Source organism: Sylvia atricapilla, chromosome Z, assembly GCF_009819655.1.
Source record: "Sylvia atricapilla isolate bSylAtr1 chromosome Z, bSylAtr1.pri, whole genome shotgun sequence".
In the NCBI taxonomy this organism is placed as follows: domain Eukaryota; kingdom Metazoa; phylum Chordata; class Aves; order Passeriformes; family Sylviidae; genus Sylvia; species Sylvia atricapilla.
The window spans coordinates 75,276,664-75,291,579 of record NC_089174.1 but is presented as its reverse complement, the minus strand read 5'-3'; the positions used below and the strand labels follow the sequence as shown (position 1 = coordinate 75,291,579).

At 37.2% G+C, this 14,916-nt stretch overlaps 1 protein-coding gene across 3 annotated transcripts in view; it reads left to right on the top strand.

Annotated features, from left to right (window-relative positions):
- The window catches only part of ARL15 (ADP ribosylation factor like GTPase 15), a 224,695-nt gene that overhangs the window by 75,404 nt on the left and 134,375 nt on the right, over positions 1 to 14,916 (top strand). For all 3 annotated transcript variants that reach the window (XM_066339051.1, XM_066339049.1, XM_066339050.1), the window contains 2 exons: positions 5,683 to 5,827; positions 8,595 to 8,654. In XM_066339051.1, the coding sequence (XP_066195148.1) occupies positions 5,683 to 5,827; positions 8,595 to 8,654 (205 nt within the window). The remainder of the gene's footprint in view (positions 1 to 5,682; positions 5,828 to 8,594; positions 8,655 to 14,916) is intronic.

Here is a 14,916-nt window from a genome sequence, read left to right as displayed (position 1 = left end):
CTTGGCCCCTGGCAGGGCAGCTGGACCTAGATGATCTTTATGGTCCCTTCCAACCCAAACAATTCTCTTTCTCTATGATTTCTGTGAGACAGGATATCACCAGGACTGCTTGCTCTCTAAAACTGCCTCACTTCCTTAAAAATTGGTCTGTCTTTTCTTCTGTCTTTTTTTATGTTATCCATTCTTAAATGCCTATACTTCTTGGTTTTTCTGCAGCACAGGGTTAAATAAAGTAGAAGAGGAGTAGATGTGTGTGGAGAAGAATTGCTTTTGGTTCAGTCTGTGGGCTGACCACTCCTTAGCCAGGTTAAACTAGAGGATTGCTTTATCCTGTGTGAGGAATTGTGTAGCAGTTAGGAGAGCTTGAGCCTTCCCTGGATTTTGGATTGTTACCCTGTATTGGGGTGGAGGATCTTGAGTATAGTGGTCACTGTTTAGTGAGGCTGTGGACAGTCAGAGGTGGTGTCTAGTCATGATGCTAGGATTTTTATCTATGCTGAACATCACTCAGGCTGGCAGTGGCTATGTGCATCTACATTCATCTCTTTTGGTAGCCACAAAATGAACAGCAATCTTAGGTATTGTCCTTACTACTGAAGTCATATAGACAAACTTTGTTTTTTTGATTTTGGGTTTTTTTTTGTAGAGGTATAACCACTTGTACAGTAGCAGTATGGAAGCGGAGGAGCCTGTAATTTTAACTCATACTGTGAAATGCATGGAATATTTTTGTACTAATTAAAAGTTAAGGTATTCATATAGTTAAAATTTAGTTTATTTATATATTCTTAACCCACTCACTCCTGTACAGTGTATAATTTCATTCTGGTGCCTTGTGTGTTTTATTACTTGCATTCAGTTATTCCACTGCTGTTCCCAGTTGTTTCCCATCGTTAACATTATAATTGTCTGTCTTGTGTTATTGTGCCCCCCCTTCACATTATCTCTTCAAGGTTTGACATTTCTTTGTGCTTGTGTGATTTCAGAAAACATCAGAGCTAAGGAACCTACTATGTGCAAATTTTACTTTTTTTTAATAAACCCCTTCAGTTTTATCAACAGCTTTAGGTGATTAATCAGTCCTCTGGATATAAGTGTGTGCAAGTACTAAAAGTCTGTTTGTTCAAAGAAAGCTTAAATGAAAAATAAATGCTAAAAGGAGACCATATCCATAAATATAACCAAGAAGGGGGAAGGGAGCAGAGTTAGGGTTGAGCTTTCAACCTTCGTTCTGTATTTCAGGAGTTCTGAATGCTTGGTTTGTTAGCATTAGTGCTGCACTAACTTAGGGTATTTTTCCATGAGAGTGTGTGTGTTTAACCAACTAAGCATGAAATCACTTGCTTCTGTTTGTCCCTATTAAATAGTGGCAACAAAAGAAACAGACAGGAGATGGGTCGAGAACAAAGCAGAAATAATGGAGTATTTCACCCCAAAAAGGAGAGTGAAACGAGAAGTACAATGAGTAGGCAAAGACAGACTCAACAGCTGGAGGCAGTTTAATGTGTTGTAGAGAGTACTAATTCAGGGACATTTGCTGCCCAAAGCTTCAATCTGTGATCTCCGAGTGGCACATATATCCAAAGTGTTTGGCCGTCCCTGCTATAAACACAGTATGTTTTTCCCAGAAGAAATCGCCATTGGGCTTTAAAGGAACACTGTCTAGGATTGCTAGCATAAATACTGATCTGCCTAAAACCCAGAATCATCTGCTTGGGTTAGAATCTGTAAGGAGGAGTAGAACTGGCTAGCTTCTTCCCTTAACTCTTAAAAAATGATTATACATGTACGTGCAGCATTTGTGCACATGGACAAGTAAAATGAAATTAACAGCGCTGCTGAATATCACAAAGATTTCTGCAGACTGCAGCACCTATTGCTCCCAGTTTCCTGGATAAATCCATCCTTTTTTTCAAAAACTGATTAGATGCATACATTTTTAAAGGTACCTTCTTGTTTTATTTTCAGTACTTAAAAAATAAGTTTGATCATCAAAAAATGAACTCCTGACTCTCCCTGCCTGCCTCTCTTTGCATGCCTATTTTCCTCATCCTGTAGCTGTACCTTTTGAGTGTGATATTCTCAAAAATTGTGAAAGCTGACAATTTGACATGTCATTTCCTTTATCCTAAGTAAGGTCTTACCCTGATAGGAGAAGGCTCAAAAAAACGTTCCATTTTTGTTGCTAGTAGTGGGGTCTGAATACATGACCATATCCCAAACAACCTTTCAGTCACAGTGCCAACTAGCTCTTCTTGACCCTGTATTTGCAGTAGTCCAGTGTTTTCTTTTCTGTCCACTCTGACACTTCTCTGAGAGGCACTGATTGGGTTTAGAGTTTGTTTCATAATACCTGAAAGGCAGGATTTTATTGCCCATTGAGCAAATCAGGTTTGGGAATCAATGGAGGAGACTACCAGGTCGGTATCTGGCAAGTTAATTCAAGCTTCTTTTATGCCTTTTGGGTTGACTAAATGGAGTGGAAAGTATGCTGGTTTGGGAAAGAACTGGCCACTAGTTGTGAATTGAGCAACTCTCTTGATGTTTTTGATATATTTGTGTTTTGGAAATTTGGAACGACTTCTTTAATTACTGGTACACATTTCTTGCAGTTTTGTGGTTTTCAGAGTGGACTGTAATATGTGACAAGATCTTAAATAATGTGTAGGTCTAGTCCATGGTTATAAAATATTTCAGGATGCATTTCCTGTCTGTAATAAAATGCAGAATATAAGATGCAATTTTATTTGCATCGTCTGTGACTTCTGAGTTTTCTACTCCCCACAGATGCTGTGTAGCTACTAGATGCACCTGCTACAGTTGTGACAATAAAGGTTTAGTCTCTATAATGGATGCTTAAATAGTCCTAACTTTGTTAGGGGGCAGGTAACTTTAGGCTGCTGAGAGAACAGGAAGAGAGTGATCAGACTGTTTGTATAGTGATACTTCCAATGGGAAAGATGTTCATTGAGCTTGAGTAAGGAGGGTTGCAAACCAAGTTTATAAAGTCTAAATCTGTTATTACAAGCATTCTCTTCAATGTGCTCTAAAATTTCTCATCTCAGCTGCTGCTAAGTGCTATACACAATAGCTTAGGTTTCAGCAGCTTTTTGAAGCTAGAGTATTAAAAATTGTTTTCATTACAACTAAACCAATTTACTGAAGGAAATTAGCCTAGCAGAAGGACAAAGTCATTAAAATAGCAAAGATAGGGGAATCATACCAAATAAAATGCAAGAGTGGTCTGGATGGAGCTGTGTTCCTGTCTTCTAGGAGTCTGTCTGAAATTTTAATGCCTAACTACTTAGTAGAGAAGGATAAGTGAGAGGGTGGGGAGTCTACATGTGCTACTTTGGAGATGCAATCTGACCTGGATTTTTGATCATGTGTTTCATCCACAGCATATAAAGATTCTCCAGACTGAGTTAGTTTTTTGCAGCAGAGAGATTCTGAGGTTCACAAAACCTGCCTGTCACCCACAGAGCCTACATATATGTTCTGCAAAGAGCAGAAATTATCTTTCACAGAACTATATGTTATTAGATGTTGTCAGGGCTCGACAGTCATGTCTGGTTGCATAAGAGCCAGCACAGTGCCTGCACAGAGAAGCACAGGATTCCATCAGTTGATCTATTCTTTTATGTTTTTAATGTGGCATCAAGAGGTTGTTGCAAAGATGCCGTGATGACAGGGACAAATTGAATCCTTTTAAAGACTGCCTGTAGACGGTCTGACACACAGCCTCAGGAGCTCTGGCAAGCTCTGAAGGATTTTATGTAGCTTTCAGCTTGATATACATTAAGTGGAAGCTCTGTTTAAAGGAGTTTATCTTGTTCAATGAACTCAGTTGGCCTTTCTCACTTAAGTACCACAGTAGAATGTTTGCTGTGGCATTGTAGAACCTGTGAGATAAGCATAAACCAGTAAATAAGTAGAAAACCAGTAAGCATAAATCAGTAAATAAAGCTAGAAGGCAAATATATTCCTTTAAGGTATGGACACATTCAAGGGCAAGCCTTCTTAAAGAAAATAATTTTTGAATCAAATCTTGATAGCAGCAAAGCTATTGTTTTTAAAATCTGCTGCCTTTATTCAGCTTATTGTACATATTCTTTCTTCTAAAATGCTTCCTTTCACTCTTTTAAAAGGTGCTGAAGTAGTTTTGTAGCTTTCACTGGATTTATCTTTTGCGTCTTCAAAGCAATCAAAACTGTTTTGGCAGCATGTGTAATAGCTTACGATCTATACTGAAAGAATCCAATTAAAGTTCTGCGTTGAGTGAGCCATCCTTTTATAATCACATTCTCACTGGACGACTTACTCACAGGGTCAGACCCCACTGTTTGCATTAGAGCCTTACTGACATCAGTTCAGTTTCTCTGCTCCTCCAGTATCCCTCAGTGAGAAAACCTGGGCAGTTGTCAAGACAAACTAGGTTAAGGTTGTAAAGGCTGGATTTCTTTTCTTGCAATCAGTGCAGTGCAGACTTGTGGTTAAGATGGAAATAAAGAGCTGGGACTATGTAAAAACAGAATGTGTGAGAAAGGGCTGATTGCAGAGACATGTTTTCCCTTCGCTATTAGAGCAGATGTCGTCCTTTGATACAAAAGTAGCAGATACTGGGGAAAAAGTTATGTATATATTATTAGGTCGATATTATTATTATTGTTGTTGTTATTATTATTAATATATTATGTATATATGTATATTATTATTATGTATATATTAGGGTGGTGGAAATCTACCTTGGAAATTAGTGGGTAGTTATGCTCTATACATAAAACATAAACTTCCTAGCTTTCCTGGAATTGTATGCTTTTAGATTTTTTACATAGAACATTTCTAAATTGCATATAAACAAAGAACTGAAGAACTTAATAAGGGCCTAAGGAACCTTTTATATAAACTTGGACTACTTCTGCAAAACTGTTTAAAGAGAAGTGAGCAGAAATGTGAAGTATGCTTTGTGTAAAAGATTTTTATTTGTTTACATTGTGATTATTTTATACTTCTCCAGAGAAAGTGAAAGATCTATCTTTTTTTTAGTGGGTCTGTGTCCAGCAAAATTTATTTATTCGTGTGTTTGTTTATTTATTTATTAATTTATTTACAAGCTGTCCCCTTTAGCAGCTGTTGTTCTGAGCTAAAATGCATAACAAAGCAAGCCCAGAAATGACATTAGTGGAGCAAAGGTCTCTGGTTCTTTTCTCTGACAACAGGTAGAGCCTGGTCAGCAGCTGCTCAGGATTGGCTCTGATATTCACACTAGGTATTGCATGAAATTAGCACGGGAGGGAAATTCATGCATAATCTGGCATGAGCCAGGGCTCAGTGTGGCAGAGCTGAGTAGGGCAGGTATCTGTCTCATGGTGTGAGCAGTTTGTGCTACTTAGGAAATAGATGTCATATTCCTCACACCAGCTTTTTGAGGTTTAGTTGAAATGTTAACATGTATATTTACTTTCTTTTAAAGCTGTTCTAGATTTTAATTGAGGTGATCTTAGTCTATTAATTGTTGACTTGGTCAAAATAATAAGTTGAAATAATAATCTGCTTCTCTCCAATGTCACTGAGTTTATAAACTTCCTTCTTAGAAGGTTAAATGGATAAACGTTTGCCAAAAAAGAAAAGTAACCTCTTCCTTTTGTTTTTGTTTTGTTTGTTTTTACCCTACCCTGGCAGTGTTTTAGAGCACTTTGCTGCAAGGGACCACCACCACCACGACCTGAGTATGACTTGGTTTGCATAGGCCTCTCTGGTTCTGGCAAGACAAGTCTTCTGTCTCAGCTCTGCAGTGAAAGCCCGGAGAATATTGTGTCTACCACAGGTAGGATGCTGCCTTTATTCCATGGTGTGCTGGAATATTGCCCAAAGGTGACTCTGAAACACATAGCAAAGGCTGTAGAGAACTCCACTCCACTTACCTTGCTGTTGAAAGTACCTAATGGGTCACTTTGGAGCTACCACTTTCTTTCAGTATTTCTTGATACGTTGGGAAATATCTATGAAATTTGGAATATGTTAAAATCTGAACAGTGTGGTCTAATGAAGAACCATAACATACAGTAGTACTGTACTGTAGGCACACATTAAAATGTTTCTTTCTTCTCATTTTACTTTTGATTTTTAGACCATCTCACTATATATTGGAGAGAAAAGAGGAGAATGTACTGTAAAATAGAAAAGGGCAGTGATGCTCTGAAACTTAAATTGGGATTTATTTCTGTACATACTTGGTCCACACTGCCTTGTTGTATATGCTAGCAACCAAAAGAATAAATGTAATGGAAATAGGTTTTGTTGGTGATAATCCCAGCTTTTTAGATAAGCAACAAGCTTGTTTATGTAGTAAGGGCAGATTGCGATCAAGTAATCAATTCACAGAAAGTTTCAGTGGTATTGGGAAGATACATAAAAACATACAGTACAGCCAGATAAGAGGTATCTTAAGTCCAAAAAATTTGAATTTGTATCCTGATAATGGCTAACCAGAATGCCTAATACTGAAAGGCATGTTTTGATTGAAAAAAAAAAAAAAAACCAAAACAAACCAAGCAACCAAGAAAAAACAAATGAAGAGCAAGACAGCACCAGAAAAACCAGAAACAAAAGTGAAGTGAGAAGAGGGAATACCTCGGTGGAAAGAGGGCAGATTAGGTCATGGAGGTTGAAGAAATCTGGTTCAGTGGCTGCAGCAATTATTCTGGTTGATTTGCTGATGGAAGTGATACTAAGTGTTGTTCAAGTACCTTGTGTTTACAGTTACATGGCTTCGTACTGTAGCTGTGGTTCATGGGCTTGGATTTCATGATTGTGCCTTAGCAACCCTAACTGTTTTTCAGTGCATTTTTCCTTAATTTACCAGAACATAAGATTATTTAATAAAACTGTAAGTAAAATATAAAACAGGTACAAGAAAATAGTGTTTTTATTAGCCTGTGAACAATTAACCTATGGCCTCTGTAGTGGTGTTACTGGCAGTGTTAGAGAGATCTGATGGTTGTGAGGAGGTGACTAACTCAAAAAGTTAAAAGAGAATTGTAGAGTAATCAGCCTTTTTATAATTTTTTTTTTTTTTATCCATCACTGGAGTTTTATGTCTGGAATTAGAACAAATTATACTTTAATACTTTAGACCTTGAAAGAAATAGTAACAGCAATATAAATAGAGGTATAGAGGTATCAGAGGAAGTAATGAAAATACCATTACTTAAAAACTAAATTGATACAGTTTTCCTGAAGAGATGCAATAAAATACCATTATGTAATTAGGCAGCTTGAGGAATGAAAAACAACTCTGGAGAATACTTGACAGGCAAACTAAAATGATGCACATCTAGGGTATTCAGTTTAAAATTAATCTTCTTAAATGTGGCATATCAGACAATATTGTGGAGAACCCAAGAATACAATGTGTCAACTTCTCCACTCAGCTTTCAAACTGATAACGTATATTATTGCTTATTTCATCAATGCCACTCAGGTTTATACCATTTTTTCCTTTCTTTTTGGAAGAATTTAGAATTTCTTGTAAGAGAACAATCTCCAAAATATTTCATAATTATTCCCTACAGATTTTCTTGTACTTTACTTTATTGCATGTAGCACTGACCATGGTAGGAGTACTGTAACATTTTACTCATCTAACCAGGGAGAAAAATCATCTTGTTTCTGTTAAGTGATAGCTAATAAATGTGAAGTGAAACACATTTGCTCAAAACTTCTTAACTCAGTTCACAGGTATGTAATCATGTTGAAAGTACTTGTGATAGATGGAAATAAATTTAATGTGTCTGGATATTTTTTGCTGAAAGAGCAGACATAATTTTTCTATAAAAAGTATTATATATACTTATATATATGTATGCACTGAACATGCAAAATTTAGTGTATAAAACATTGATATGACTGGGAACCTTTCACATTCTTTTTTTCTTGTCTGTCTGATTTTTTAGTTAAGGGTAAAGATCACATTTTGTTGGTGTTTTTCTGTTTGTTTATTTTTAATTTTTCTTTCAATTTTAAGCAAAAGTCAGGTTAATAGAGGATTCATAGATATTTCCAGTGTGCTTATCACTATTTTAATACATCCAGCTAAGATCTGTAGAAGGATATTTCAGTTAATAACATTTATAGAGAGGGTTAATAATCCAAGTGCAACCAAAACCTATGAAGTGTAAATGGAAGAATACAGTGATTTGAATTGCACATTGTCTTCAATGTCTCCTAAAATTTGCAGAATGATCAACTCATATTACTGGTAGTCTGAATTACCCACTTTAGCTCCAGATGCAGTAAAAGATTATTTTATGGAAGTATATTGTGATAGATGGTTTGGATAGAAGTTATGTGCTAAATGTTGTGAGCCAGGTACTTACAATTGAAAATTGTGTTGCTTACTCTGGTTTATTCTGGTCCCACTCCATGGCACTCCTCCACCTCTTACCCCCTTCCCATCCACACATTGAAACAGAATTTCTCAGACAAAATCCTTGTTCCTAAAGGAAAAAGTTATTTTTTCTGAATGTATGCAATTGATTGCAAATGCCACCTTTAACAAATAGCTTACTAATGCTCTTTATTTCTCTTCTTAGGTTTTAGTATAAAAGCAGTGCCATTCCAGAATGCAATTTTGAACGTAAAAGAACTTGGAGGTATGGCATTTATTCTTTGTTTATAAAACATGCAGTGTCTAAATCTCATCAAAACTGCCAGTTGTTTAAAATTGTTAGTTATCTTAAATTTTAAAATGGTAGATCAGTACAGCTGGAGTTAAAAATCTCAGCAGATAAAGTTGAGAAAAGCTGTACAAATCTTGACCTCAAAAAACAAAGGGTAAAAAGCAGGAGGAAGGCGTGTGGTGTATCTCCTTAATGTAATTTCTTGGATTGCAGTGGTTAAGTTATACAGAAATACAAGTTGGACTGTAATTTTAGTATGGATCATGTGGCAGCTCAAGGAAGTGTATGTTCCTTGTGTTTACTGTATGTATGAACTTTGACTTATGAGAACTGGCTCAGGTAACTATGTGAACATTTGTCAGAACCAATATATTGCACCACTGAAAGTGTTGCAAAGGCAGCCAAGTTATAATGAGTTATATTCTTTGAGAACTGTACTCTTGTTGGATTTATTAGATTTTGGAGCAATCGTTGTTTTATGGTTGTAGGATTTTTAAAAAAATATTTCTGTATACAAGCAACCTATTTGGCTCCCAGTTCTAACTGAGTCTCAAGTGAGGTTGGTTGTTACAAGCCAGAAAACACTCTCTTGATGAAAGTTCTTGTGGAGTCTAATATTCTTCTAATTTAAAACACACTTAGATCTTCTTCATATTCTTCTTCATATTTACATCTATATTATATTGCATTTCTGTATATCTTTTTATTACATTTATATAAATATATTAGACTTAATACTGAGGATATTTTTTAGATTTTTCAGCAAACTTGTAATCTCTCTTAAGTGATCTGGGGTATAATTTGACTTGGTTCTTGAGGAAAGTTTCAGGAGATCTCTTTGCATGGCAGGTGTCTTACCTTAACTTGTTTCAAGGATGCTGTGAGATAAGCACATGTGGAAGGCATAGCGTTTCTCCTTTACTACCACTGATGCATGGATTTAAACATACATGTTCCTGTTTGAGCATGCATTCTCTAAAAAAAACCAACCCAGTAAGTTTTCTTTCATAAAGGGATCACTCCCCAGAGACAATGTAGATACTGCTTGAGTGCGTTATGTGCATTATGTGCACGTAGTCATAATGTCACTTTTTGGATTTTTTTAAAAGTAGGGTGAATAATTTGCAGTCTAGTTTATACATCTTTCTACTTAAGCTATATGAAATATATAATTCATGTAGGTAAATACAATTTTTAATCAAGAATTGAATCTGTATATTCTATAGCAGATCCTTGTTACAGTCCCTTAACCTTTTCTGATCATACAACTTTTATACAGTATGTGTGTTTTGAGAAATCTTATCTTAGTGAAGAGTTTTGGCTCACGATGAGGAGTAATCCAGAATGCTTGGTTTGTTGTTTTTATCCATTTATCTCTTGCAAAGAAGAAGGATTGTTGGAATTTTTTGCTGCAACTTTTACTTCTTTTTTCCTTTCACTGTGGGTGTTTGCATGTCTGTATTTAAAAAATATGGAATCTTGTTATTAATAATTAATAATCTTATTATGATTTCTTATATGAAATATTGCAGAAAAATGCTAGTACTGTTACCTTTTCATTGTCTAGGTGAGAGAATGAAAGCAAGCTTCCAAAGGTTGGTGGTCAATAGTGGTGTTCCCCAGGTCTCATTATTGGTCCCAGTTTTGTTTAATATCTTTATTGATGGTGTGGACAAGGGAATCAAGTGCATTCTCAGTTTGCAGATGACACCAGGCTGAGTGGAGTGTCGATCTGCTGGAGCACAGGCAGGCTCTGCAGAGGGATGTGGACAGGCTGGATCATGGGCTGAGGCCAGTGGTGTGAGGGTCAACAAGGGCCAGGGCTGGGTCCTGCCCTTGGCTCACAACAGCCCCAGGCAGGGCCACAGGCTGGGACAGAGGGGCTGGAAAGGACCTGGGGGTGCTGGTGACAGTGACTGAACATGAGCCAGGCTGTGCCCAGGGGGCCAAGAAGGCCAATGGCATCCTGGCCTGGATCAGCAATGGTGTGGGCAGCAGGAGCAGGGCAGGGATTGTCCCCCTGTGCTGGGCACTGCTGAGGCCACACCTCGAGTGCTGTGTCCAGTTCTGGGCCCTCACTGCAAGACAGACACTGAGGGGCTGGAGAGAGTCCAGAGAAGGGCAATGGAGCTGGGGAAGGGTCTGGAGCAGCAGTGCTGTGAGGAGCAGCTGAGGGAGCTGGGGGTGTTTATCCTGGAGAAATGGAGGCTCAGGCCTTGTCACCCTCTAAAACTGCCTGAAGGAAGATTGTGGCTGGGAAGGAGTCACTCTCTTCTTCCTGTCAATCAGCAAAAGGATGAGAGGACATGGCCTCAAGCTGCACCAGCAGAGGTTCAGGCTAGGCATCAGGAAGAATTTCTTCATGAAAATAGTTGTTAAACATTGGAATGACCGCTGAGGGAGTCACCATCCCTAGAGGTGTTCAAGAAACCACTGGACATGGTACTTAGTTCCATGATCTAGTTTACAAGGTGGTGATAGGTCAAAGGTTGTACTTGATGATCTTAGAGGTCTTTTCCAACCTAAATCATTCTGTGATTCTCTAGTCAGCATTTAACCTTTTAGCTGAGAAATGTGTTTCTGTTTGATGGAAGTAAAACCTGAGCTTTCTGGAGTAGACATGGTTTCTCTCTTGCCTATATGAAAGTAAACCAAAGCTTTTTACATTTGTCACCCCAAGACATCACTGTTAAATTTTATTTTGGAATTTCTGCTTCTGATGTTGAAAAGAAGCCCATGTTTTGCCTGATTTCTGGGGTTTTTGGGGCTTATTCCTGATTTTTGCTTTCAGTTGTTATGCTATTGTTATATAATTTCTCTTTACTGTATTGTGAAGGTCTTGTTCAGACATTTGATCTCGGAAACTTGAAAGAAAGCATCTTTTCCTAACACTTCTTGTAGTCACATGTTATTCAGAGAGTAAAGTTCGATATAGTTTTAATTTTTATTGCTTTGTCTTTTTATGTTTAGGTAACAGAAATCTTCATATGTCTTCATACAGTAACATATTAATAGCCAGTATTTAAAACACAGCAGAAGTTATACTGCTTAAGGCTCTTATATTCAGCACACGAGCATTTATGTGAAACAGATGCTGACTGTGTAGTATCCTTTCTCTTCCATTGAAGCAGTTCTCTTTCGTTGAGGTCAAAGATGGTGCTAGTTTTTACTGTGCTGGTTGTCTCCAAAGCTGATAATGAAGCCAGGTTTTATTTCTTTGTTTCTACAGCGATTGTAAATTTTCAGGCAAAATATATAGAACATAGTCTCTCTTCTTTAATCTGTTCAAGGATTGATTATCTCTTTATCCTCCTTTAAGATTTAGGGAGCAAAGTTTTTTGTGCTCTCTTTGCAGAAGTTTTTCTTTGAAGAACATGATTCTAGAATATTAAAAATTGAACCCTATTTCTGGGGTTCTTTTATTGTAAAGAACTTGCAGTCCTAACAGAAAACAAAGGGTTTATCCAATTTGATAAATGGTAATGTTTCTTTAAAAACATTGAATTTGATCCTGAAAAAGTAAGAATATATAGAAAGCTTTCAAATCTAACATTAGGTTTTCTTGAATTACTTGAAAAGTCTATTTTATTTCCTGACAAAGTTGAACTGCCTGTTCTCTAAGTCGTTGTTTTGCTGTACCAGTAATCCCTTTCTTAGCCCCAAGAAGCTAGAAAACTAGCCATTGGTAAAAAATTTGGTCTATAAAATATTATGTATAATTTAAATTATTGTGGAGATGTGCCATGCCCTAGTCCACATTTTTTCAGAATGTGCTATTACCAGGACAATTGGAAATATCTGTTTTTTTTTATGCAATTCAGCTGAGTAATGACATGGAAAGAAACTACAGTTGTGATAATTTCCTCTCATGGTGTAGTAATTTTTTGTGGGAGTTAAGTAAGACATTGTGTATGATGAACATAGATGAGAGTGGGAGAAGACTAAAAATCAGGCAGATGATAATGTTTGTTGTTTAGAAGATTCTAACAGTGTTTTGCTGAAGAAAGTCTGGGATTCCGAATGCTGAGGTTGGTTCTTAAGATAGATAATGGAGGTGTAAAGGCAATAGGAAGCTTTTTCTTTGGTTCTAGCAAATTCAAACCTGGAGATACAGTGGCTGAAAGCACCATTTATTCTGTTTGTTTCAGTCATGTGCAGTTATAATGCTGTCAAATCAGAATATAAAGTTGTGGTTTTGATATTTATTCAGGCTAATATCAAGATTTAAGGTCTATCTTGTTAGTCAGCTAAGAATTTTCACTCGTCTTTTTGGAATAATTTTTTCTATAATTTAATTTGGTGTCATGTAAATGTGGGCTTAGAAGCTACAAGTGAGATGCCAAATAATGAGCCAATTTAAAAGAAATATTCTGGATGTGAGCGGCTCTTCTTACAGAGTTTTAAAATACTAATGCTATAGGGTTCAATAATGTTGCCTCCTTTATTTATTAAAATATATTGCACATGTTTGTGTTAGGTTTTGTGATGCACCCTAAAGCCATTTTCTCAAACATAGAGAGTACTTGTTGTGTAGTCACATTGAAAAATTCATTTGAGACAAAGATCTGTTAAGTACTTAGCAAGAGCAGAGTGGTTAATATCAGGAATGCTGTTGTCTCCAGTTGGTTGAGCTTACCGAGGAAAAGAGATGGGAACTTGCCTCCCCACTGCTGTTACTTCTTAAGCTTGATTACCAAAGTCATAAATTCCCATTCTTAGGCCAGCTAAATTAATTGTCTAGGTGACTGCTTGAGAACAAATAGCTTTAAATAGGCTTGTTTAAACAAAGCCATGTGTATTTTGCCTTAATTTGGAAGTAAAGAGCAGCAGAAAAGAGAGTAGGAGGAGAAGCCACACTGTTGTGCAGTTGAATGCAGTTTCCAGGTTGAATGGAAAATATGAAATTCTGGAGAAGACAGTAATAGTTGTCAGGTAGTATCTGCCTGGTGAAAAAAAAATTAAGAATGTGGGAGAAAATAATATTGCTCTATTAATTAGAATTTAAAATCTAATTTTTTTGGAAATTTCTCTCTTCCTTTGCTCTGTGGAGGTAGAGTACTGAACACCCTTCAAATAACGTAGACCAGCTAACATTTCATCAAATTAGTCATAAGAAAACTGATCCTACAAGTAAATGCCAACCTAAGTCATCTCAACAGGGATGAACTAACGCAAAGCAATAAAATCTCCATGCTGTACTTGACTAAAAGGCACTTGGACACCTCTAGAAAATCTGGTTGTGGTGTACATGCAATGCCATCTGCAACATAGTTGCATCAGTTTACAGTTTACAGTCTTAGCAGATGAAGTTTTTAGATGACCCTGTTGAGCTGTCCACGGTTTGAGCTGCACAGAGACATTCTACTTCCAAACGCATTAAAGTTAGATCTGTTTGCTATCAATCATGCCCTGCCTGCTGTTCAAATGGTGGCTATACCCAGGCTCTGTCACAGTTTCCTCATTTCGTTGATAAGAAAGTTTGTTTACATCTGCTTATGGACCTTTCTAATGTGAGTCTCAGGAAGCTGTAATTCAGCATAGTGATCTTACCACTGTTCTTTGAAATACTGTGCTTTTGCTACTATTAGGTTTTTACAGTGTGAAAAGACAACCTGCAGTTTCTCTCACTGCAAGTAGGAACCATACAAGCAATGCCTATCACAGCTGTGTAAATAGGATAAGCAAAATACAGAATCTCCTAGTTGAGCTTTTTGTGGGTGGGGACTGGTTATTTTTGTTTGTGAGATATTTCATGGAGAGAAAAACAGAACATTTGGTTTGCTTAAAATTCTCCGTCTCCTGTTGGGCTTGCAATGCAATTTTCTTAAGGCAGAATCAAAGCATAAGAGTGTAGCAGCTTAGGGAACATTCCCCCCGCCGCCCCGCGCCCCCCTACCCATCCTTGTAAAAATAAAAAAAAAGTTTTACCTTTGATTCTAGACAGCTAAAACTTTAAACTTCTGTGCACCAATTAGCACAAAGGCTAAACAGAAACACGCAGAAATACACAGCTGTGGTAGACTTGCTGATTCTTTTGTATGCATAGTCTGAAGTGCCATAGGAAAAGATGTGTTTTGAACTTTATTTGAGGTTAGCTGCGCTGTTATCAAAGCTGTGACTACAGCTCAGGAGAGGGTACATTTGAACCTTGCTGGGTGCTGGCAGCAGTCTTACTGTGGAGTTGTGCCTCTGCTTCTGAGACCCTGGCCGTCTCAGAGTCCTCTAGCAGATGTGG